The sequence below is a fragment of the Amphichorda felina genome, assembly GCF_050947745.1.
Source record: "Amphichorda felina strain 45539 chromosome Unknown scaffold_4, whole genome shotgun sequence".
NCBI classification, from domain to species: Eukaryota; Fungi; Ascomycota; class Sordariomycetes; order Hypocreales; family Bionectriaceae; genus Amphichorda; species Amphichorda felina.
In genome coordinates, this window is record NW_028145046.1 from 1,680,695 (window position 1) to 1,704,782 (window position 24,088).

The 24,088-nt window shown below is 54.3% G+C and overlaps 5 protein-coding genes across 5 annotated transcripts; 4 read left to right on the forward strand and 1 right to left on the reverse strand.

Annotated features, from left to right (window-relative positions):
- Positions 1-1,786: 1,786 nt before the first annotated feature.
- Positions 1,787-11,480, forward strand: CSF1 (uncharacterized protein; the record flags this gene model as incomplete). The annotated part of the gene is made up of 2 exons (XM_083193740.1): positions 1,787-1,845; positions 1,907-11,480. 2 exons carry the CDS (start codon positions 1,787-1,789, stop codon positions 11,478-11,480), a joined length of 9,633 nt encoding a protein of 3,210 aa, XP_083050688.1.
- Positions 11,481-14,073: 2,593 nt separating this feature from the next.
- On the forward strand, positions 14,074-15,450 carry ACO1O0_004301 (basic helix-loop-helix domain-containing protein; the record flags this gene model as incomplete). Its single annotated transcript, XM_083193741.1, is given in 2 exon segments — positions 14,074-14,077; positions 14,090-15,450. 2 exon segments carry the CDS (start codon positions 14,074-14,076, stop codon positions 15,448-15,450), a joined length of 1,365 nt encoding a protein of 454 aa, XP_083050689.1.
- Positions 15,451-16,806: 1,356 nt separating this feature from the next.
- On the forward strand, positions 16,807-18,256 carry ACO1O0_004302 (uncharacterized protein; the record flags this gene model as incomplete). The annotated part of the gene is made up of 2 exons (XM_083193742.1): positions 16,807-17,869; positions 17,943-18,256. 2 exons carry the CDS (start codon positions 16,807-16,809, stop codon positions 18,254-18,256), a joined length of 1,377 nt encoding a protein of 458 aa, XP_083050690.1.
- A 453-nt stretch (positions 18,257-18,709) lies between these two features.
- On the reverse strand, positions 18,710-20,244 carry RVB2 (RuvB family ATP-dependent DNA helicase reptin; the record flags this gene model as incomplete). Its single annotated transcript, XM_083193743.1, has 3 exons — positions 18,710-19,886; positions 19,951-20,177; positions 20,236-20,244. 3 exons carry the CDS (start codon positions 20,242-20,244, stop codon positions 18,710-18,712), a joined length of 1,413 nt encoding a protein of 470 aa, XP_083050691.1.
- Positions 20,245-22,176: 1,932 nt separating this feature from the next.
- Positions 22,177-23,904, forward strand: ACO1O0_004304 (uncharacterized protein; the record flags this gene model as incomplete). Its single annotated transcript, XM_083193744.1, has 1 exon — positions 22,177-23,904. The coding sequence occupies one exon, from the start codon at positions 22,177-22,179 to the stop codon at positions 23,902-23,904; it is 1,728 nt and encodes a 575-aa protein (XP_083050692.1).
- Between the last annotated feature and the right edge of the window lie 184 nt (positions 23,905-24,088).

The window sequence follows — 24,088 nt, forward strand, 5'->3', positions numbered from 1 at the left end:
CATGACCTTGTCACCGGAGTCGAAGACGCGGTAGCCGTAGTTGTTTCCACGGAAGGTCTCCTTGGAGTCTTCGATGAGATCGCGGATGCCAAATGCATCGCGAAACGCATGGCCCACGGGCATCCTCGCGGAGGAGATATTGTTGTCGGCAAAATCATGCCAAGAGAAGGCGTACCAATGGGCCACGGCAAAGATGGGCATCTCAATGCAGATGAGGGCATCCTGGATGGCTGCAGCGAGATTATCCGGGGTATAATCTTGGACATTGTCGGGGATCGCACCCAGCCACACCATGATGGATAGGAAGAAACCTTGCCAGTAGGACGCAAAGATGATGAGCTTAATGCACAGGAACTTGGGGACTGGTCGGAACGGCGTGAGATCATTGTGCATGCACACCCAAAACAGGCCAAGCGAGTACAAGCTCAGAGTGACACTGATGTTGTAAATGATGCCGCTCCACAGATAGCCGGAGGTTGGCCCGATGTATCCCTCCTGATATGTCCCAGTAGCCTTCATGATGATGGCTGCAAGCGCCAGTATGGGCTTCAACCACGCGTACTGGAGGATGCCGCGCTTGATGGAGAGAAATGTGTGAGGGTCGGATATATCGATCTTGGGAAGCACATGGTTGAGCGGCCAGAGGTGATGGACAGGTGCCCTCCCATGTGCCATAATGATGACAGCTCGCTCCCCTCCCAGGTAGTTGATCAGGAGCTGGAAGAATGTATAGATGGTGAAGGCCTCGTATATATCTCGTATCGGATCCAGGAAGGCAGCGGCGCTGAGGGATATCATGCTCGTCCAGGAGGCAATCGAGTATATGGGGACCATGAGGAGGATGCGGACGACATATCGCTGGAGGAGAGGCTTCCGGTAGTTCTTCGCTTGGAGCCAGATAGAGCTATTCGGAGCTCGTTAGCACTTGATTTGGAGCTTGCAAAAATGGAAATCACGGCGCATGCATACACGACCGACATGAGCGTCGCGGCCAGGGACGCGACACCCGACACCACGGTGGTGGCATAGGTAAGCTTCTGGCCCGTCCCTCCCTCCGACATGGTGGGCGACGGAGATGCGCTGGAGGGCGGCCGCTCGAGATGATATGGAGTTGGGGTTGGGACAGGGGAACTAAATCATGGCGACATGGGGAAAGTAAGATAGCGTCTGGAGACGGTCACGATGAAGCTCCCCGCGACAAGCTCGTGGTCGCGGCCAGAGAGGGGTCAGGTGCGGTATGACGAGGTGCCTGACCGCGCGAGGTTGGAGCAGGTTGGAGGATGTTGGGACGTTTTGGCGCGGCAGGCATGGGGTGCAGCCATCGCATGAATTAAGGTACAAAGTACTCCGTATCCGTACTAGTAGTTAATAGTAGTAGTATACTTGGTCGCGCAGGGCGCTGACGCTGGGTCGGGGCGGATTTACGTTTCTCGCCCGCTGTAATTCAATGCTGAGTCGCTATCCGTACCGCATGCAGCCACCTACGAGTACGAGTACTTAGGTAGGCAGTGGAGGGAGCTCAGGGAGCTCCCCAAGCTCCAGATCCCCACTGCCGGACTCCGGATTTCAATGACCACACCCAACAGCCCAGCGCATCACCGCATCCCGAATAACGATTGGACACCTCCTGGCGCATTTAATAGACGACTGACAACCATCGGGACGCCTGCATCCTCCACCGCCATGGATATAGACGCAAACGACGGCGACCTCGATCGATGAGCCATAGACCACGCGGTTCTTCTCGCGAGCTGGGGGAGCTCCTCGGGAGCTCAAGATTGGCACCATGTCGACCTTCGACGATACAATTGCCATCCGGGCCGAGGCCTACCCGGACTTCAATTAGTACGCCTTCGTATTTGCAGTGACTTCAGTGCTGTATCCGTAGCTGACTATCCTTCCTTAGCAAGTTCCTCATCTTTCTCCTCCTCTGCGGCGTGCTTACCATCTTCTTTCTGCTTTACTTCAACCGACTCTTCGCATCGATAGTCTCGTACGGAATTCGAACATGGACCTGGCACAAGTACCGAGTACACATTGATATTGGGGCATTGCAAATATCGCTGCTGGCAGGGCGCATCTTCTTCACGGGCCTACGATACCACGGCTCCAACGAGACCTTTCTCGTCCAACATGGCTACGTGACATGGCGTTACTGGTTGCGGAGAGTCCGGGAAGCAGACATTGTTGCGGACAGCCTCGCGGAGCCTGTCGCCCCTGGGAAGGACAAGAATGCAAAACTCCCGTGTCGAATAAATGTCAGTCTCATCGGCCTCGAATGGTTCGTCTACAACCGCAGCCCGGCATACAACTCGGTCCTCGCTGGCCTGTGCGAGTCGCAGTCTCCCATCTCTAGCTCGAGCGGTGTCGAAGAGAATTGCGATAGCAATGAAAAACCAAGCCTCCGATCCCGGAAATCGCAGCAATCTGAGAGCCCAGAAGAGGGTTACTCGTCATCGAGAAGGGGGAGCAGAGGGCTCAACGGAAATGCACAGGCGGAGAAGGACAGTACTGAGAGTACAGGAAGCTTTCCCGACAGCGAACAAGGATTAGAGATTCAGAAGCGGTCCGATCTGCCTTTTTTGGTTCAACTATTTCCCATTCACGTGGACTGCCAAAAGGCGGCCGCGGTGATTGGGAATGAGAACACTAAAGGGGTCCTCATTGTGCGAGCTGATACTGTCGATGCTGACATCGACGCTTCCAAGACCCAAACCGTCGACCCCTACCGTCAAGTTTTCAGCGTTCAGCTTCAACATCCTGTGATCGAGCTGAAGGAGAATGAGGATTTCAAGAGCGATCAGGCAGCCCGGGCAACTGGAACTCAGGATTCAACGGAGGATGCACAGGTCGCTGCCAAAGCCAATATTCTCCGGCGCCAACGTCGCAGGATGATAGCCACTCTGCGCAAAATGATGCCCCCTTGGGGTCGGTCTTCCAAGCCCGTGTTTCTTGAGTCTGCAACGGATGCGGGGCCGAGCCCTTCACGGGTTCCTGGTGCTGAACAGTGGCAAGGTCTATCAAGATACTTGGATGATCAAGAACAAGACGACAAGGCCCGGTGGTCCTCTATTGAGTATGCTGCCGAGACCACTGTTTTGGACTGCCCCTCCGCAACGTTGAGTGTGTACTGGGATGTGGTTAGCAAGGTCACCGAACTCGCGCGGCGTCGACAAAGCCTAGACTTTCGTACCAGCATCAATGGAGATGAGGCACCGGCCTGGGGCATGCAGTTTTCTATCAAAGGGGGCTTGATTAACTACGGCCCATGGACCGACCGACGACGTGCAGACCTACAGCGCGTTTTCTTCCCAAGTCTCTGCAAGGATGCTTCCGCAGCCGGCCCCCTTCCTGTCGGATCGTGGAGGGTCCCGACTCAGTTCAATCTGTTGATTGAGATTGACGACACCGTCACTGTGAGGGTTCCCTTCCGGGAACAATCTAAGAACTGGCGCTGGCGGGGACAAGAGTCCCAGCTGAAGCAGTCTAGGTCACAGACTGGGCGCAAATGGCGAAACCGCACGACTAAAGACGTCAAAAGCGAGGCTGCCCCACAGCGACCAGCTGCCTGGCTTGAAGTGAAAGTGGCCGCGAATTCCACGGTGGCTTATGAGATGGATATGCTTGCTTCCGCGGCTGGTTACAGCAATACACTCAACGTCGACCTCCGGGGCTCAGAGCTACGCAGCACCGTCAATCAGGATATTCTGTGGCGTTCTGGTCCTCAGCGCATATCCTGTGACCTTTCCAATCCTCTGTCATGGAACGCCCTTCGACTCTGGCGGTTCGAGATTGATTCCGACGACCTCGAGTTATACATTCTTCGGGACCATATATTCCTATTGATTGACCTGATTGATGACTGGTCCACTGGCCCACCGCCAGAGTATCTTGTGTTTACGCCATTCAAGTACCTGCTCAATTTGCGGTTGCGGGGATTGAAGCTATACCTCAATGTCAACGATGCCAATATTATTGACAAGCCGACAGCGATGGATGACAATGCTTATCTTATTCTATCGAGCCCCTTACTCACAGCAGAGACTTGTATACCTATCGACAAGTTTCGGCCGGAAAAGAACTCCATACCCTTCGATGTGCGAACAGACACCTTGGAGTTAGATTTTCATGCCCCTCAATGGAATACACAATCAGCCTTTACCACATCCAGTGAGCTCGGGCATGTCCAGAGTTTAGTTATTGGAGGAGCCTACCATTACAATGCAACCACATCACCGGCCAACACGGATACTCTGGTTTTGAATGTACATGGCGACTCGCCAAGTGCATATCTTTACGGCTTCATCGTCAGGTACTTCCTCTTGTTGAAGGATAACTATTTTGGAGATCATGTCCACTTTCGCACGCTTGACGAGTATCAAGAGCAATTGCAGCTGAAGGAGCAGAACCCAGACGGCGAAACTGCAGCTGGACCCCCGAACAAGAAGTCGAACGATATGGACGTTATTCTCAGTATCAAGGCCAGTAACATCAGAGCTATGGTGCCGACGAATTTGTATTCAGCAAGCCAATATGTTCAGGGCGAGCTTGCAAGCCTATCCGTTGACCTTCGATTCACAAACTATTATATGGACATGGAGCTGGATCTGACTCCCCTGAGTCTGTCATTGAGTGGTCCTGAATCAGATCTGGAGACGCCAAACATGATGTCCTCGAGCACTCAACTTTTTGTTGACGGCCTGAGGGTCTTTGGTCATCGTTTATTTGGCCTTCCGCCAACCGAGCCCACATACCTTTGTAACTGGGATGTGTCGGCTGGCGCAGTTTCTGGCGAGTGCACTGCAGAGTTTCTAGCAGCATTGACGAGAGGAGCATCTGCCTTCGGCTTCACGTTCGATGACGTAGAAAACGCTTTGGTGCCCTACTCATCTCTCATGTTTGATGATGTCACCTTTGCTAGGGTTTCAGTCGAATCTATTCGCATCTGGCTTCATATAGAGGAAGCAGCTTTCCTCCTCTCGACTGACACGATTGACATCACCTTGAACGACTGGGCGAGATCGCATTACTCTAAGAGAGCAAACATTAATGTACCCAATGTCCAAGTGTCTTGCATGAACGCAGAATCTGCAATAAGACACAAGTCGCGCCCGAGCTACCCAGTGGAGACCGAAGCGTACTTGCACACCGATATTCACCTCGCCACGATCGGAAGGAAGCTTCACTTCACGGAGAAGCGGAGTCTCCAACAGGAGCTGGTTCAGCGTGAAGATCAGCGCACAAATCGAACCCCCTTCTTGTTGATTCCCGAGTACCTGGGCGAATTTATCCCAGAACCAGCAGATCCACCCGCTCAATGCTCGCCCGTACCACCTCACCCTGTTACTGAGGGTTTTGGTGATGCTCAGTCTTTCCGAAGCACTGCTACTTCTCGCAGATCGCACCGGCTGAGCCGTCAAAGTTCATTTCTATCTTTTTCTGGATCCAGCGCTCAAAGTGTTCGACGTTCCCGAAGCCGACATGGCCCCGCTGCTAGATCATACCGTGCGGCACAGGTAAAGAGCGACATGTTCAACGCCGATCCTGCCTATTCGCATCAAAGGGACAGCTCAGCGTTCAGGGATCAGTACAGCATGTCCGGAGAGAGCGATCTTGGAGATGCCCAGAAGCACACTTCAGTGGCTTTCTCCAGCGCATACTTTGTGCCTTATTTCCCCCTGGCAGGCGCGAGGCCAGACATACGAGAGGCGCCTTTTCCAAATGCCATCGGGGATGACGCTGCAGAGAAAGAAGAGTTCTTAAGTGGCCTCGCTGCTGACCTGGAAGACATTGACTCTGGTCATCTTAGCGAGGAGCACGCTTACTCTAGTGTATTGGTCGAGTTTCCGTCAGGGGTCTCAGCATTTGTTAAGCCAAGTGCCATCAGACATGGGACAGCACTACTGTCTGCCCTAAAGCCTACTGAGCCGGAAGATTTATTGGATTCACTCCAGGATGATTCTATGACCAAAATTTTTGACTTGAAGAAGGAAAAAGAGGCAAACGGGTCTATCAAAGACCTTTTGTTCAGGTTACCGAAAGCCGACATCCGCTTTCTGAATTCCTCCTCGCTGGACTCGCCGGATCCCTCCCAAGAGGAACAGGATCAGTACGACTTGTCTATCTCGAAGCTGGCCCTCGTCACGCGCACAAGCTCTGATTGGGAAGACGGCCCTGTTCAGGAGAGCCAAAATTCAAAGACGTCACTTCATCTCCGACTTGGTTCTGCCGAGTTATCTGCATCAGAACGGTTGTCCGGCTTGCAGGGTCCCCAAGCAGCCATGATGTTTCAGATCGACGATGTAATGGTGTCAGTGGGCGCGAAAGAAGTTACGTATTTTGACGCAGACATTGGTACCATCGTAGGCAGCACCGCCTCAGGGAAGATCGAGTATCTGGCCTCCTTGATACACCGAACAGGGAGTCTTGCTACGGAACTAGGCCGACTCATTGAAGACAACAAGAAGCGCCATGACAACCGCCTGAAATTCTTCACCTATAGACTGCTCGAAGAGGGACACTCAACTGCCGACCCTGCCTTCTTGATTCGCCCGTCAGCTGTTTTACGATCTGCCCGAGAACATCTACGTACCTACGACTCCTGGAAGCTCATGATGAGGCTGCGCCAAATCTGGAGTACCATGAATGAACCGGCAAAGCAGCAACTTCTGCGGGACTGTTCGGGTAAATCCCCCGCTGCTCCCCCCGATGCTGCCGGTTTGGTTGTTGCGGCCTTCCAGCGTTGGCGTAGCTGGGACTTAGAAAACATCATAGGCGCGGTTTTGCTCCGCAATATCTTTGGCCGTATAGAAGAGCCTGGAAGAACCGCTCCGGACGACGGTCCCGTCCTTGGGGCTTGCAGACTGACCGAGATGCAGTTCGTCCTTGACCCTGGTCCAAAGGAAAACAAGATTGGCATCGTCGATGTTAATGCAAGGGTGGAACAGAAAAAGGCGGGAACCGAAGATCTGCTTCCCAACCTCAACTACCAAAATGGCCCGTTGACCGTATTGAATCTGTGCTGCAGCGAGGGTGCAGTAAGCCTCAACTGGGAGCTCTGTGAGTTGGTCGATGACATCCTTCGGCTGTATAACCGCAACCAGACAGGCGACAGTCAAAGTCACATTCTCATCACGGAAAAAATCCAGACGTCAACAACCCGCAGCGGGCCTACAGCTTTACACGTTGTGTTGGAAGTTATGAAAGGATCCGTCGAGGTCGAGACTATAAATCTGAGCGCCAAAACTATGAGCAGCGGATTGAAAGGGTCTGCCCTCCTATACAACAATAGCGGGGAATTGAGCGCTTCGAGTTTGATACTCAACTGCGATGCGGTCGTCTCAGACTTACACAGCCGCGGGCAACTCCTGGGATTTTTCCACTTACGTGACCCCAGCGTATTCGTCTCCCGGGAGATGCAAGAATCTCGCGACTCTTCGATCCAGACAGTCAAATCCGCTGCCAGCAGTCGCAGCTTGAAGTTGGCAATTAAACAGGACCCCATTGTTCTTATGGGGGTGTTGGACCGCCTCTTGCGCGATGAGATGGCGCAAGTCATCCGGTTGCAGAAGCAGTTCCCAGCCAGACTGAAACCCAAGGAACACGTCAAGATGAGAGAGCGTCTCTCGACGTTCAGGTTCAACGTTTCTCTGTTTCTGGACAAGTATACTATCAGCGTACCTCTTCTGCAATCACTCACCTACACAATTTTTGGGGATGTGGCACGGGCAGCATGTGCTGCCAACTTTGGGAAAGAGATCATTTTCGACTTCGATGTCAAGGAGAGCTCGCATGAGATGCAAATTGATGTACGAAATGAGCCGCGCAGCATCTCCCTTCTCCAATTTCCGCCGACGAATGGTCGCATCAGCAGCCATATGCAGCAATCAGAGCATTTACTCACTGCCCTCTGCTCGGTTGAACTGATTCAGCTGGACGCATCTGCAGTTTATAGCCTCCTCGGGGCTCTAAACCGGCCGCAGATATCCAGTGCCATCGAAGAAATCCAGGAGCAAACCAAGGCGATCCAAAAACATCTCGCGGATGCCCTCGGAACCGACGATTTCAAACAAACGCTCCCGAAAGCGACCAAGGAAACAGGCGTGAGTCTCGTGTATAATGTTCATTTGACCCTCGCAGGCCTTCAAGTGTCCGCTGCGGCTCCTCCGGCTTCGGACACGGAGCTGGCCTCCCAAGTCTTGTTTTCACTTGACAAGATATTCCTTCAAGCAGCCAATCGACAAGAGACCCAAGGACCGATCCTAAAATATCCTGAAGTGTACCTGAACATGAAGCAAATCGGCTTGGACATACGACGGGGTACACGAGGTTCGATGAAATCATGTGGAGGGATTGGGGCTGGAGTTACAGTCTCTGCTGGCGCTCGTCGTGGGAGTGACGGGAAGCAGGACTGGACCCTAGATTTCAGAAGCCCCGATGTGGATATCAGCCTGTCGCCAGAGACAGTGTCGACTGCATTGGTGGTCCTCGCGTATCTCAGGCAGAGGATTATGGATCTTGACACCTCGCGCGAGCTGGATTACCTACGAAAGCTACGGCAGACAAAACCTCGCATCAAGGTTGACGACCGCGACATTGATGATGGCGGCTTGGATATACTGGATTCGGTCCTTTCAACACTTGTGTATCATTTCGAATTACAGAACATCCGAGTTTGCTGGGACGTGGCAAAAGAAGGAGGCGACAGCCAGACAAGCAACCAAGAGGACCTTGTCTTGTCCATCAAGATGATCCAATTCGCCACAAGGACCAAAAAGTCTGCCCGGTTGACGATCGAGAACTTCCAGATTCAGACAGTACCGCGTGGCCAGGACAAGACGCGGCGCTCTCTCCACTCGGCTCTCCTTCCAGAAGTCATCTTCAACATTGCGTATGTTTCTACTGCCAACGCTCGTCGCATGGCTTTCCAGGCAGTCGGTCAGTCTCTTAATCTCAGATTGACATCGGGATTCATTGTGCCTGCTGCAAGCCTTGTTGAGTCTATTTCTCTCTCTATCAAGAATGTCCAGGAAGTCTCTGCAGGTTGGACTATACCCAGGGAGAGGGCAAAGAGAGAGGACGAAGCTCGACCTCCTGAGCGACCGTGGAATTTATTCGGCAAGAAGCGCCTGGAGAGTCTGCTCATCGATGCCGATTTTGCTGGCTCTGTGGTTCACGTATCTGGTAAGAGAACCTTCAGCGAAACGGCGCGGCCGTCTAAATTCAACCGGCCATCCCTCGCCGGAAAGTATGGCCAGTTCAATGCCGATGACTCTGGTAGCGGAGCTGTTCTGCGGAGTCCTGGCCTGGCCTGGAAGGTCCAATTCACAGACAATGGACAGGACGATCCCACCCTGTCCGGCGAGATCAAGATTGATGCCTCAAGCAACATCTTGTACCCGTCGGTGGTGCCTCTCATCCTCGATATTGTGGCAAGCGTTCAGGAAGTTGTCAGCAAAGACTCTGACAAGGCACCAGCCGAACCGCAGCCTCCACCCTTACAGTCGCAGAAGACGGGCGATGAAAACAACATTCTTACCACCGATCCGAGCACGGTTCTGGGACGAACCAAGCTGAATCTTGGGTTGCGCATTTGCCGACAAGAATTCTCACTGAGCTGCCAGCCTATCGCTCGGGTTGCTGCTACTGCATGCTTCGACAATATCTACTTCATCGCCAATACCGTCACATCATCTGAGCATGGGAACTTTTTCGCAATATCGGGCACCTTTACAAACATCCACACGTCTATACAGCACGTCTACTCCCGAGAGTCGACAGGCAGCTTCGAGATCGACAAGGTCACACTGTCGTTCATGAACAGCAAGCATGTCAGTGGAACCAGTGGAGTGTCGGCCATTCTCAATATCAGTCCAATGAAGGTGTCCGTGAATGCAAAGCAGGTCCAAGATTTCCTACTGTTCCACGAAATCTGGTACCCAGCAGAGCTTCGCCGCGGGAATACCGCTCCGGTGGCAAAGCTCGTTACCGAGAACTCCCAGGGACATCTCGTCCAGCGATATCAGCAAGTCGCCGCCACGGCTGCCTTCCCTTGGACCGCCACAATATCCATCGCAGCGCTCGACGTCGCTGTCGACATGGGACAAGCGATTGGCAAGTCCGTGTTCCAGATCGCCGATTTTTGGGTATCATCGAAGAAGACGTCCGACTGGGAGCAAAACTTATGCCTCGGCTTTCACAAGATTGGTGTAGACTGCACTGGCCGGCTGAGCGGGTTTGTGACCCTGCAGGACTTCAAGTTGCGAACGGCGATCCAGTGGCCAAAACGGGAGGAGGCGCTGAATGAAACACCCCTTGTTCTGGCGTCGATCGGCTTCAAGGCTTTCCGCGTAAAGGCCGCCTTTGACTACCAGGCTTTCCTGGTGGCAGACATCACGACCCTAGAGTTCCTCATGTACAATGTGCGTGACAATAGCGATGGCCGTGGCGACCGTCTTGTTGCCATCTTCGACGGTGAGGCGGTCCAGATCTTTGGGACTACGGGCACGACTTCACAGTTCATAGCGCTGTACCAGGCCATCAAGAAGCTCATACAGGAGAGAAGAGAAAACTTCCAGTCTTCTCTCAAGGAGATTGAAAAATTCATGAAGCGGAAGTCGACTTCGACGCGGTACTCGTCGCAGCCATCAGACCCGCCCAAGTCGCCAGAGGAGGAGACGCTTGCCAAGTCACCCATTTCTCTCGATACTGACGTGGTGGTGACACTGAAAGCCCTCAACCTGGGCGTGTTCCCCAATACATTCTCGGACCACCAAGTCTTCAAGATGGAGGCCTTAAACGCGTACGCGCGTTTCGCCGCCAGTATTGAACACGGGCGCGTGCATAGCATCCTGAAGATGACGCTGGGCCAGCTACGGATAGGGCTGGCTGGGGTCCGGAATGTGGAGGCGCCTAAGACAGTGAGCGAGATCTCGGTGGATGATGTAGTCCAGCGGGCTACAGGGTCTCGCGGAGGAACCATCCTCAAGGTGCCGCAGGTCTCGGCGGTCATGGAGACCTGGCAGACAACGGACAGCAACACGATCGACTACATCTTCAAGAGCGCATTCGAAGGCAAAGTCGAGGTGGGATGGAACTATTCCCGAATCAGCTACATCCGGGGGATGTGGGCGAAGCATTCGCAGTCGCTGGAGCAGACTTGGGGTCGGGAGCTACCCATGGCGGCCGTCAAGATTACAGGGGTGCCTGAGTCGGAAGGGGAACACAAGGAAGGCGAGCAACAGAAGATTACGGCCGAGGTGAAGGTGCCGCAGTCCAAGTACAACTATCGAGCGCTCGAACCGCCCATCATCGAGACGCCACAGCTACGAGACATGGGGGAGGCGACACCGCCGCTCGAATGGATTGGGCTTCACAGGGACAGGCTGCCCAATTTGACACACCAGATCGTCATTGTCTCGCTGCTAGAGTTGGCCGGGGAGGTGGAGGATGCGTATTCGCGGATCCTGGGCGCATCATGAATCTGGAGCATATCGACCACCTAGGTGGTCCGGGGGAGTACGGAGCACTATGGTTTACTTTGCTTGGGGGTTCTTTCACATGGGCGAGAGAATTGGGAATTCGAACATGCCGCATCATAATAGTAGTAGATTAGCATAGGGCGTTTCGGGTTGGCATACCCATGTACCTATTCTGTGTTAGTACGAATACAGCTACGAGGACTTCCTAGTTCAGGTTTGCTCCTTGGCCCTCCTTGATGCTGTTTCTTTCTCCCCAGACTCCTACCGCCCTGCCACGCCCACAGTGTGTCATTTAGAATCCATCAGGCATGGACAGGGCTGTGATGAGTGATGCGCGACATGGGTTGGCGATGGGGCCTGGTGGTGCAGCCGTGCAGGCCTCAGGGGTCGCAACGGGGGAGTGCCCAATCACCATGGATGGGTTGAGTGACAAAGAGGAGAGCATGGGGTGGCGCCGGGCGAGAGGAAGTTTATTCAAGGCATGGCGAGGGTGCTCACATGTCGAGAAACATCGAGAAGGCCGAGGACAGAGTTGGTCGAGCTACGACGAGCACTTCGTAATAGTATGTGGTCAGCAGCAGTGGAACGACGGTGGAACAAGGATGAATCACAGCGGCCATGTCTTATTCATGGTAAAGTCATCTGGCCGCCCCCAACACGAGTTCTGCTCGAGGAGGGAGGACGTTGCATTGGGTACGAGTACGAATACCGGGCTCTTGCTGGGCACGGGGAGCGCCGAGACAAGCCACAAACCTGTTCGAACAGAGTCGAGTTCATCTCACAGACTTAATGTTGGGGGCTTGAAGAGGCGCCTTCTGGGTGTCTGATGCCAAGAATAAGAGCCATGACATAATTTTGGCGACGGGCTGCTGCGCAACTTGGCAAGCATGTGATGACCTTGTAGATGCATGGCTCCACGGGAGGGGCTTGGGGAAAGCCTTGAAGAGGGGTAATAAGGCTAGCGGGGTGGAGGGGTCCCCCTGGGGCCCGCCTGAGGAGAGAGTGGAAATTACAAGAAAAATACCCGTGGGAGGACCCCGGTAGGAGAGTTTGTACGGCTTCAGCGGTGGTGCAGGGATGCAATGGAGATATCCACCGTAGCCAATGTAAGCGTAATTACCCCAGGCATGACAGGCACGCCACCAGCAAGAGCCAGGCGAAGGGGCAAAGGGGAGGCAGGATGCATGGTGGGCAGGAGCGGGCCAGCACGGGCTCTGTCATGCAGGTGACTGACTGAGTTGACCGAGTCGACTGATGAGTGATCCTCCATGTTCCTCAGCAGTCAGCAGCTCAGCAGCTCAGCAGGGCCACCAGACCAGGCAAGCCACGGATCCATATTCGTACTTCGCAGCATTATCCTCCCTCCAAACTCCAAACATCCCTCCGACGCACACCCACGAATCCACGATCCGCAGGGCAGAGAGCTATTTGCGGCGTCGGCTCTCACGGCAATATTCCTCTTCTGACCACCTGAGACGCCGCTCCCGGGACTGTCGCCCACTAATAGCCCGCGTCTGCTTCTCCGCATCCAGTCGCGCCGCATTGCACCTCGGTCCATCGAAGGTCCATCCTGGGAAGTTGGGAACCTCCTGGAAAGCCATTATACCTGGATCGACAGGTACCCGGCGCAACCTCCCCCCACGAGGCCCACGACCACCACACGGCACCTGGTACCCCGTAGTGTCGGCAACACTTGGCACCCATCTGGGCGTCGCTGAGCACCCAGCCGCACACTCTCGCTCCGTGTTTCCCCTACCTCCTGGTACTCCTCCGACCCCGAACGCCGCCGCCGCGACACCGACTTCGCGCACGACCCTTTCCGACCCCACAAGAGACCACCATTCCCCGGCGCACTCGGCTTTCCTGTCAGGCTGTCAGACAATCTCGTCAGACGCCGTAACAAGAAGAGGCCACAGCCGTCCAGGATCACCCTCCTCCCCTCCAACGGCCGCCCCCACAGCGAAGCAAGTCAGGGCGGTTGGCCCGGCCTGCATTCAGCGCCCACATACTCGACGGCGTCGGGGCCTCCAGCTACTGCGTGCGCCCACGTTATAAGGCCGGGATCTGGGCGCCCGTCTGAAACCCTCGACGATCGACGGGCCTGCTGCATTAACGCGCCTACCCTCCAGCGCGCCGACGGCTTAGGGTTCGCCCACCCCTCCACCAATTCTCGCCAAGCCCCTCGACATACATGTGCCAGGGGAGCATCCGTGTTTGACACACACTACTCCACGATTCGAGCGAGACCATCTTTCTGACTCGCCTCGCCCTGCCGTCATCGTCTACATCACATGCCGACAACTCCCGTCGACGACTCTACCCTCCCCGTATTATATCACGAACGCCATCGGATCGCCAAACTCATGTCGTGACTGCTGAGAGCAACCCCTAACTTCGTATCCTCGAAGACGCACCCATGCTCGCCGTGCAGACAGCTCCCAGGATGGCTTCAGACAAGTCGCCGACGGAGGATCCATACCTTCTCTTTGGCTGTGAGTTGCTCCTCTGTTTCTCCTCCTGTCTTATCCAGAGCCCATGGTGGGCGTGTAGCCAGAGACGGTTCCGTGCTGCGTGAGAACACGAGACTGACATGATGAGTCCCTCTGCAGACTCTGTCGATCCGAACCCAGAACCTCCGATGGACCCCCCTCCCGAGCCTCCGTCCGGCGCTCCCCTCCTGACGGAGACTGATTCCAAGTTTCTCAGCTCCTTCTTCCACGACCTGACGGCCGACCAATACAACATGCCCTCATTTGGCGAAGGGCTCAATTTTAGCGACGCCTGGCTCGATCTTCCGCCACAGTTCATGGGCACGACGACATCGTTTGGGCAGCAGGCCGGAAACCCCATGGCCTCGTCATCTTCTCCAGGCATGTCCAACGAACCTATGGACTTCTCGACGCCGGTGCCAGCCTCACACATGATGCCGCCACCACCCCCGCCACAACTTCAGCACCACCACCAGCATCAACAACAGCATCAACAACAGCATCATCATCACCACCAACCCCAGCAGCATCAACAACACCCCCACCACCATTCAGACGATGTGCTCAACGCTGCGGCGACATTACTACATAACAACCAGGCCGCGCGCGGCGGGCCCCCAGGCAGCTCCGATTTCACCTTGCCACGACGGACAATGGGCCCCCCTGTAGGCCATCTTCGGCATCAACCATTGGAAGAGTTCCAAGAGGAGGGACGAAGAGTGGTGGCTCAGAATCCGCAGAATCCTGTCTTTGCCGCCGACTGGATGTACGCGCCGCGGGAGCGTAGAGATACTAGGCCTACACAGTCCACAGACGTTCAGTGGGGATCAGATGCGAACTTTGACGCGGCCCAGTGTTACACGCCAGACGACAACAAGGAGACTGTCGAGTCGATGCATCGGGAGCAGCTCAAATTGCTCGAGGGTTTGGAGGTCAGTAAGAGTGCCGCCAGCACACGACCTAGCAGCCCTTCAAATGCACAGGCCCCGCCACCCGCAAGTCAGCCCCGACAGCAGACAACCCTGCCAAAGGGCCCGGAGGACCCCGAGGCGCCCCCACGGAAGAGGAGGAAGAGCAGGATCAACCGAGAGAGTGAGGAGCAGGACGAAGGAGAGGAAACATGCCCTGCCAAGCCCATCCGACGGAGAAAATCCAAGGCTGAGCGGGCCACTGAAAGTTCACCACCCACCGAGGGCTCCAGCAGCGGGAAGAAGCGGAGGGGGACCGTCAATGGGGCCAAGCAGCCGCGGGAAAACTTGACGGAGGAGCAAAAGAGGGAAAACCACATCCGAAGCGAACAGAAGCGTCGAACGTTGATCAAGGAAGGCTTCGATGATCTGTGCGAGTTGGTTCCGGCACTACGGGGGGGCGGCTTCAGCAAGAGCACCATGCTGTCGATAGCAGCAGAATGGCTGGAGGAAATGCTCCGGGGAAATGATGCTCTTGAGAGTCAATTAGCTACTCTGGAGGGCTCGCGATGACGGCTTTCCTCGTTCGGAAAGGGATAATGTACATGAGGACCAAGGGGGCCAAAGGGGCCAAAGGCAGATGATGTATGCATCGTCCGGCGAGACTGCAGCACACGATGTTTTACGTGGGATCGGTCTGCATATGGGCATTTGTCGGGGGTGGGGGGGGGTGATAGGGAGGTTAGGAGACCATCATTGCTTGCGCATGGCGCATGGCCGGCATTCTTGTAATTAGGTGCGCTGTTACTTCGGGCCTCGACCCAGCATTGTGTTTAGGTACCACCAGTTATTCTGGTATGAATAGTTGGATTGTCAAGAGACTAAATGTAAATCGGTATAAAAAGGTTGTGCCACCAGCCTTTGCCTGTCACCAGAGCACCTATATATCATCGCCATGGTTCTACCACACTTTAGAGATTCCTATTTAGGAAAGAGGTTCGGAAAGTTTCCGAATGGCTCTCGTGGTGTGGTTGTATCGCAGTAGCTGTTCATATCGGGCTTGTGCTGCCTATCAAGGCCATTGGATTGCTCTCCCGGTACGGTGGCTCCAGAATGCGAGGTCGATCATGTAAATATCCAGCACCATCCATGGAAATCCGTCTCCTGGATCTTGGCGTGGTTATCGACAAGATGAGTCTCGTTCATGGACTGCTTGCTTCGAGCGCATAGTGACGACGACGTCAATGCGCTGGCGCTAGGGACGCATCTTTCTTTTCCTTTATTCGCCTTGAACGCCGTTATATACTGCGACCTAAAGGGTCCCTTACCACGTGCTCCAAGTGCTCGCCGTGCTTGAGCACGAGGCACTATGGACTAGTCGGTCCTTTCCAGCGCCTGTGGAGAGGTCTTGGGATCGGCACAGACGCCAACCTGGAAGCAACGCAACCGAACCACCATGGGAACTTGCACCGGTTCCTCATCGCGAGTTCCACGAGTTGACGGGTGCAGAAAAGAATCAACGCTGCACTTCATTCTTCCCATCTAGCCCCGGATTACGGATACAATGACCTCATTTCCCCGGAGATCGGTCCGCAATCAGCAGCACAGGCCGCATAGCCGCTCAGACTCGCAGTGTCTGGGCATCGGGCCATCGGCCGTCCGGCACTTGGATCCTTGCTAGGTGGATCTACAGTAACATTATCTGCAGCATCTGGTCGGTTCATCTCCCCTCAGCAGGAGTAGCAGTCAAAATTGTCTTGATGGAATGGTTTACTATCCGCGACGCTATCCATGAAGGCCCCAAATCTTCCACGGAAGGCTACGTAGGGCGCTCATCACCCCAATAGCCTCACGTCCGCTCTCCCCCACAGCCCTTCTGCGCGCTGTAGTTCAGCATGGTGGTAAGAATCCTCGCTCCTCTATACACTCATGTCGCTCACCAACTCTCCCCAGCACGACGACGAGATATTCCTTGGGCCGTACGCGGGCGTAGGCCGTATCAGCCCGCGGAGTGCTGATACATACGCAACGATCGACACCCACACCAACTTCCCTGAGGTGGCCCCAGAGCCCGTCATGGACTTCTATGGGCGCGACAAGCTTACCGCCTCCGAGGCTCGCCAAGCTGGAGGCTCTGCTCCCACGGCCGCAGGGGATACTCCAACGATTTGCGGCCTCAAGAGGAAGACCTTTATAATCGTACTAGCTGTAGCCGCCATTGTAGTCGTTAGTGCCATAGTCGGAGGTGTTGCCGGGGAGCTCTCTGCCAAAAATGATGGCTCCAACTCAGACTCTGACAAGAAGAGCTCATCTAGCTCAGACGATGATGACCAAGTGCCCGCGGCCAAGACGAGCGCAGGGTCCCCCCAGCCGACTGGTCCTACGGAGCCTGAAGATAGGGCCATGGCCGCATCCACCTCCTCGGATTCCAATGTCCAACTCTTCTACCAGGACCTTGACACCACCAACATCCTCTACCGTCGAATCCGGGACGACCAGGCCGCCGGCGAGCAGACCCTTGGTCTCGACATCGAGCCTGGATGGGGTACCTCGATGGCCGCCGCGGCTCTCAACGGTTCAGACCCTGTTCTCACGCGGGTCTTCTACGTCGCTGAGGAGAACGGACGTACAGATATTGTCCAAGCGACGCTCCAGTGCGACGGGGATGGCGACACCTGCTCTACGACATCCAATTCTATCATTTCCTCCAACATCACCGGCGATGTTCACTCCCAAACAAAGCTGTCGGCGCTGTACCTACACGAGGATTTCATTAGAGTGTACTACCAGGCTGGGGGAGGGCACATATGGGCACTCACTGGCGACGACGGCGAGGAATGGGGACAGACACATTTGATATCCGAAGCGTATCCCGGTTCCGGTATCGTCACGGCTGCCGCCGACGAGGATAACATTTACCTGTTTTTTGTCTCTGAGGAGTCGGAGCGTCTGCGATTCATGGTATACTCCGACATCCTTGGAGCAGATGACGGTAGGCATCAGCCAGCATCCAAAAAAAATTAAAAAAAAAAAATCCAAGAACGGCTGAGCTAACTGCCGCCCAGATCGAAGCATAACCGACAGCCCTGGGAGCACCTGGTCCCCGACTGTCTCCCTCACGGGCGTTTACGTTCCCATGAGCGATCCTTACCGCGTCTACTATGCCCCGCCGGACGATGGGCCCATCGTCTCGTTCTGGCAGCCTCCGGGTCAGGAGAACACTTGGTTCAAAAACCACGAAGACACCTGGGGGAAGATTGAAGGCGGCTTCGCTACTGCTGCATGGGCCGATCAGGTCCGGATATATTACTTTCAGGATGGTGAGCTAGTCGTGTCGGCGCAGGACAACACTACGTGGTTGGAGATTGCACCGGTCTGAGCAGACAAAGGGGGGCGCACAATGATGGACTTTGCAAGATGATGAAATGATCCTGAGGCAGAAATCGCCTGCGTGTTATTCGGAGGCTTTTGTCTCTTTTTTTCTAGTAGGGCGCATGGGGTTGCCTTAGGATTGGATATGCCACCTTATAATACCTAGAGTTAATGGCTGGATTGGCATGATAAACAATTTGGGGGAGGCATACACACCATTACAAGATAGCACTTGGGTAAATAATGCTAAAGGGCTCATCTTCCCTTTCTATAATTACTTAAACCGCCAGCCTAGAGTTACAATACGCCCAAAAAAAAAAAAGATCTACAACGTAAAAATTCCGACTTCTCCGTATCTGCAACCCCTCCAATCTTGAGCCACGCCCTTTTTGTACCTGAACGCCAAATGAACCCACCATACAAAATATCCGTGTGAGCTTCATCTACCTCACTTCCTCCCCTAGCTCAGATCCATCGTCTCGCCATGGCCGTTGGTCACCGAGAAGTCGACGGCGCCGTCGTTGCCGATGAGGCGCTTCTCCGACTCGGACACGAACTTGACACTGCGGGCCGGGTCGTAGAAGAGCTGGAAGCTGCGCTGGACGTCCTCCACACCAACCTTCTGGGCCTTGCGCTTGTTGGCAATGAGCTGGGACGTGGTGATGAGGTTGCCGGCGTAGCGCAGGCCCGTCTCCTGACCAATCTTGGTGAGCAGGGCCAGGGCATCGGGGGTGAGCTCAACCTCCTCCTCCTGGGCGCGGATGGTGAGGATCTGCTTGAGGTCATCAGGCCCGTACGGGTGCGTGTTGATGATGACGATGCGGTCGAGGAAGTCGAGGGGCAGGCCGTGGGGGCTACGATAGTCGGTTCCGCGGATGCGCGAGTTGCCGCGGTTGCTGGCCATGATGACAATGGGGGCCAGGTCGTCCTCGAGGGCGCGGTTAACGTAGGAGAAGGACTCAATGTCGAGCATGTGGACCTCGTCGATGAAGAGCACACCGGGGACAATCTCGGCCTTGCCCTCCTCCTTCCACTCGCCGACCTTGGTGTTGATCTGGTCGCGGATCTCGCTGCGAATCTCGCCCGTGTCGCCCGAGAAGAGGGCGAGAAAACCCTGCGTGCGCGAGTTGATGACATCAATCTCGTGCAGCGTGACCGTGTGAACGACCTCCTTGCGCTTCTGCAGCTCGCCATCTGGGCACTGCAGGAACTTGGTGTCGACGCCCATGGCGTCGTAGTCGCGTGAGCGGGCGTACGAGCGGCCCAGCTTGGTGATCTTTCCAGAGGACTTGTCGATGGAAATGATATCGCCGGCCATGACACGCTCCTTAGTCATGGCGTCAATCATTTTGTTGCCCATGTCGTACACCGCCTCCATGTCGGTCGTCTTAATGGTCAGCTTACCCTGCTTGGCGCTGCCGGTGACGCTGCGGTCAATCTGAATCTCGACAACCTCTCCCTCCATAATCTCGCTCTCCTCCTTTATGCGGACGCCGATAGACTTTCGGAAAGCCTGCTCCAGAGCCTCAGTCTTGGACATTTCGAGCGAGAAGATTTCAGACGCGGCGAGAGATGTGAAGGGCACATCGGGGCCCAGGGACTGGGCCATGCCCATGGCAATCGCAGTCTTTCCGGTGCTGCAAACATATCAGCCTTCTATGTTCCACTACCTGCACGGTGGTTGGGAGAGGATGGACCAACCTGGGAGGACCAGCGATGAGAACGGCGCGTCCAGCAATCTTGCCGTCCTTGATCATCTGCAGGATGACAGCGGCAGCCTTGCGAGCCTTCTCCTGGCCCACGAGGCCCTGCGACGCAGCTCTAGGCTCAAGCGTCGTAGCATCGACGCCGAGACCGCGAATGTGGGAGTGCGCGGCGATGAGGTTCAGACCGCGAAGGTCCTTGGATTCGGACACGGTCATGACAGGCTAACGCGGTGCTCAATTAGCAACAAAAGTCGATACAGAGCATGCGCCCAAGACTTACTGCGGCCATGGTGAAATATCTTGCAGAATGCGCGCAAGATCGAGGGGGTGGGAGGTGGTGTTGCGGTTGAGTTGAAAGCTGGTTAGGAATCTTTTCGATCCCTTGCTACGATAGGCGGCAGCGCTGGCAGCCTCGAACAGCGCCCGGTGTGAGGGCGGTGAGAGGTGAATGGAATTATGTAATCATTCGGTGAGCTCGGTGAGAGACGGTGGGGGTGGGCCCTCGATCTTTAAAGCCTGGAAGACACGTAGGAACGCAGGTGCTAAGGAAAGCAGAGCCACATACATATGACACGGTTGATTAAGAAGACTTTTTTATGTCGAACCTCTACCTTACTTGGTCGGTGCATCGGGCGCCGCGTGGAAGACGCACGCGAGCACACTACGAGTACTAAGTAGGTGCGCCTTCTACTTGTAGCTAGGTAGGTTATACCCAGTAGGTCTTCCAATTTGAAGCATTTAAAGCGGCTCTGGACAAGGACCCCAAGCTCTTAAATAAGTAGAACTCGTACCTATATTACTACGAGTATATAAGTATGAGCACGTAAGCACATGCGTACATTCCATAGTAGATGCGTTGTACGAAGCACTAGGTAATAGGTATTACTCGTACTGTACGTACCTACGCAGCAGTGCGGTTCATCAGGGTCCCTTTGGCACAGCCTGTTACGACACATATTATTATCGCAAGTTGCAACAGCCGCCACCTCACTGCCGGGCATTAATATGCATCACATCAGCCGCGCAGGGCGCCGCATGGGGAATTAGACCCATCGTCCATGGAGCCCCGCCGATCCTCGATCGCAGCACCAACACTGCAGCAGGAAAATACCTAATATCACACGGCTAGTAATATCTCATATCGTCAGCTTGCACTTCATCAGCTTTTGCCCAACTACGGTATTGAGAGAATTATCTAAAAATACCAACTGGAATTCACCGCCCGTCAACTAAGAAAATTCTGGATAAACCCCTTGCAGGCGCCCAAGACACCCATCTCGCTTACAGCAATGGCCCGGATCTCTTCCCCGACTCGTGAGAACCAAACATCACAGCCACCAGCAACCCAAGCCAATAGGCACCAAGCAAGCTAGTAACCGCCCAAGCCAGACCGTTTCTTTTGGCAATCAGCACCATTACTTGGTACCTGGCGCTTGCCGGGTACAAGTGGGGTTACCAACAAAATCGTAACCGGGCCACTGGTATACGTACTATTATTATTGCTCGTTGACCGTTGTTGGGTCGAGATTGCTCTTCCAGGTTGTTTTTTGCCCACTATAAAATCACCCTCACCCCATAATCATCTGTACTCCATTCTCCGTATTAACGCCTGAACCTCTCTAGTCTGGAAAAAGACTTTCACCAGACGGGATCCAGCAGTATCCCCTCTTTGCGCCTTGGAGCTCGCCTTCATCTTGTTGATTCGAACCCCGGCAGAGATCAAACGACTCCCAACCAGCATCGATGGTGGCAGTCGAGAATAGCGACGCGACAAGCTCGTCCACATGGTGGCCAGGCTCTCCCCAGTCGTAGCCAAGTGAATAGATACCAGACTACATCCAGACTACACCTACCCATCATCATGAGCAACTTCCGTGATTACCCCGACCATCCCGACCATCGCGACATGCAGCGCCCCATATCCGATACCTACCGTCCAGGCCCGCCGTCTAGACGACGCGATCCAGGCTATGGAGATCGAGAAAGAGAAGAGCGTCTACCCATACGGCGTCAAGACTCACTGCCCGACCGCCGTGACAGAGAGCGAGACGACCGTCCGCCCGTACGCCGCCAAGACTCAGCACATTCTTCCGCCTCTTACACGAGCCCAGCGCGGCTGACTCGCACCTCCAGTCCTAGACAAGAACCAACTTCAGAAAGACGTAAGAGCAAATATTGCCAAAGTGAGATCTATTGGCTAACAGCACAAGACCCGACGAAGATGCCTGCCGTGCAAACGCCAAATCCCCCACCACCCCCGGCCCACAACCAACAGACTCGGGAAACGACACACATTCTGGACATTATTGGCGATCGAACTTTCTGGTATAGTCAGAGGGAAGAGGCTACAAAAAAGCTAGAGAAGATAAACTCTCAAAAGGAGAAGTTATCCAAGGTGCCTTCAGAATTCGTCTCAGAGCTTTTATTCTTGCAAGCCAGGCATAAGGAGGCCGAATCTCTAAAGAAGAAGAGTAAAAACAAGATAACGGCCCGTGATGCCGAAGCACAGGAAGAGCTTTTTCAGCTCCTTGGAAGGTATCAGAAGCACTTTACCCCAGCAGCATCGGATGATCGAATGCGAAACCTGGAAGCATCCATGGACAAGAAGATCGAGGAGAAGACGAGGGAGCACGCACTAAAGCTCAAGGAAGAATACCAAGCGAGGGAATCTGAGCTAGTCCGCCGCCTGGATGAAGAGACTTCTAGGAACCAAAGACTCGAGGAGAGGCTGGAGCAACTGGCTACCCAAGTCAATATCATGAGCAACGAACGCTCTGAATTGACCAAAGAGTTTTCTCAGTTAAGAGAAACCGTTGACATAACCATGTTGAACCAGATACAAGAGAAGTTAGAGGGGCAAGAACAGCGAATTACAGATCTGAAATCGCTACGAGAAACGGTGGAAGCCCAACAGCAACAGATGGCAATCTCTAGCTCACACCAAGCCCAAGAAGAAACGGCCACGCAAACACAGCAGACCGCAGACCTAGAGGAGTTGCGGACAAGAGTGACATCTCAGGAACAGCAGATCGCCGAACTAAGATTGCGGGAAGAGGCATCCGAGACATCAGCACAGCAGAGCGCAGGTCTTGAACCGTTACAGGTACGGGTGGACTACCATGAAGAGCAGATACGTGGTCTAAAATCACTCCGAGAGACGGTGGAAGCCTATCGGACGATGGTAAAGGACGTCCTCGGTGAAATTAGACTTGTCAACGATCGGGTTTCGAAACATAAAACTATGATTGATGACATCGGTGCCAAGGCCATATCCCAACCACAACTCTCTTCAAATGGCAATGAACTCAGTCCCAACACTACCGACGATACCATTCGGGTCCAGACCCTAGATATGGTGGAAGCTAGGCTCAAGCAAAGCGACGCCGAAGCAAGGAAGCGGTTCGGTTTCCTCTCACAACAAATCGGCGGCATGATTGATCGAGAACGTCAGGGTCGCGAAGACCTTGAACAGTGGGCCAAGGATAGTTTGAGCAAGCAGACAGCCTCAATCGACGATATAAACAAGAGCTTGGAGGTAGCCAAGACGGAGCTCGACGTCGTGTCACAGCTAGCGAACAAACTCACATCCGATATAGAGGCTTTGCGAGAGGCTCTTTCCGAATCCCAAAAACGGCTCGACACAAAAACACATGAAAACATTAAGGTTTTCGAGGATTTCGGCATGCGAATCAACCACCTTAGCTTATGGCGGGACAACTTCAGTACCAAGGACCTAGCCAGAGATATGGTTAATCATATTGCCTTCGCCATTCCACAGGGTATGCAGGAGCAAGTTCGTCACCTGGCCGAAAGAATCAATAATGTCGAGATTCAGATATACAACTCGGTACACGAGGGATCCAAGAAGCGAAAGGCGTCAAATGGCATAGCAATACCCTCTCAGGTCCCTGTCAACGGTCATCCGCAAACAGCGCCAGGGACAATATAATAGGGGACTCCTTGGCCGGATGTGACTTTCGGTCTGCATTGCATATGATTGGAGCAGTTGCACTTTTTCAATTTTTCCCATTTCTGGGAGGTTCGACATCGCAAGCGTTTGGTAATCTGTTCAGGGGTCGAGGCGTTCACCATGGTCACTTCATACACTGTCTCCGCATAGGCATATTAAAACC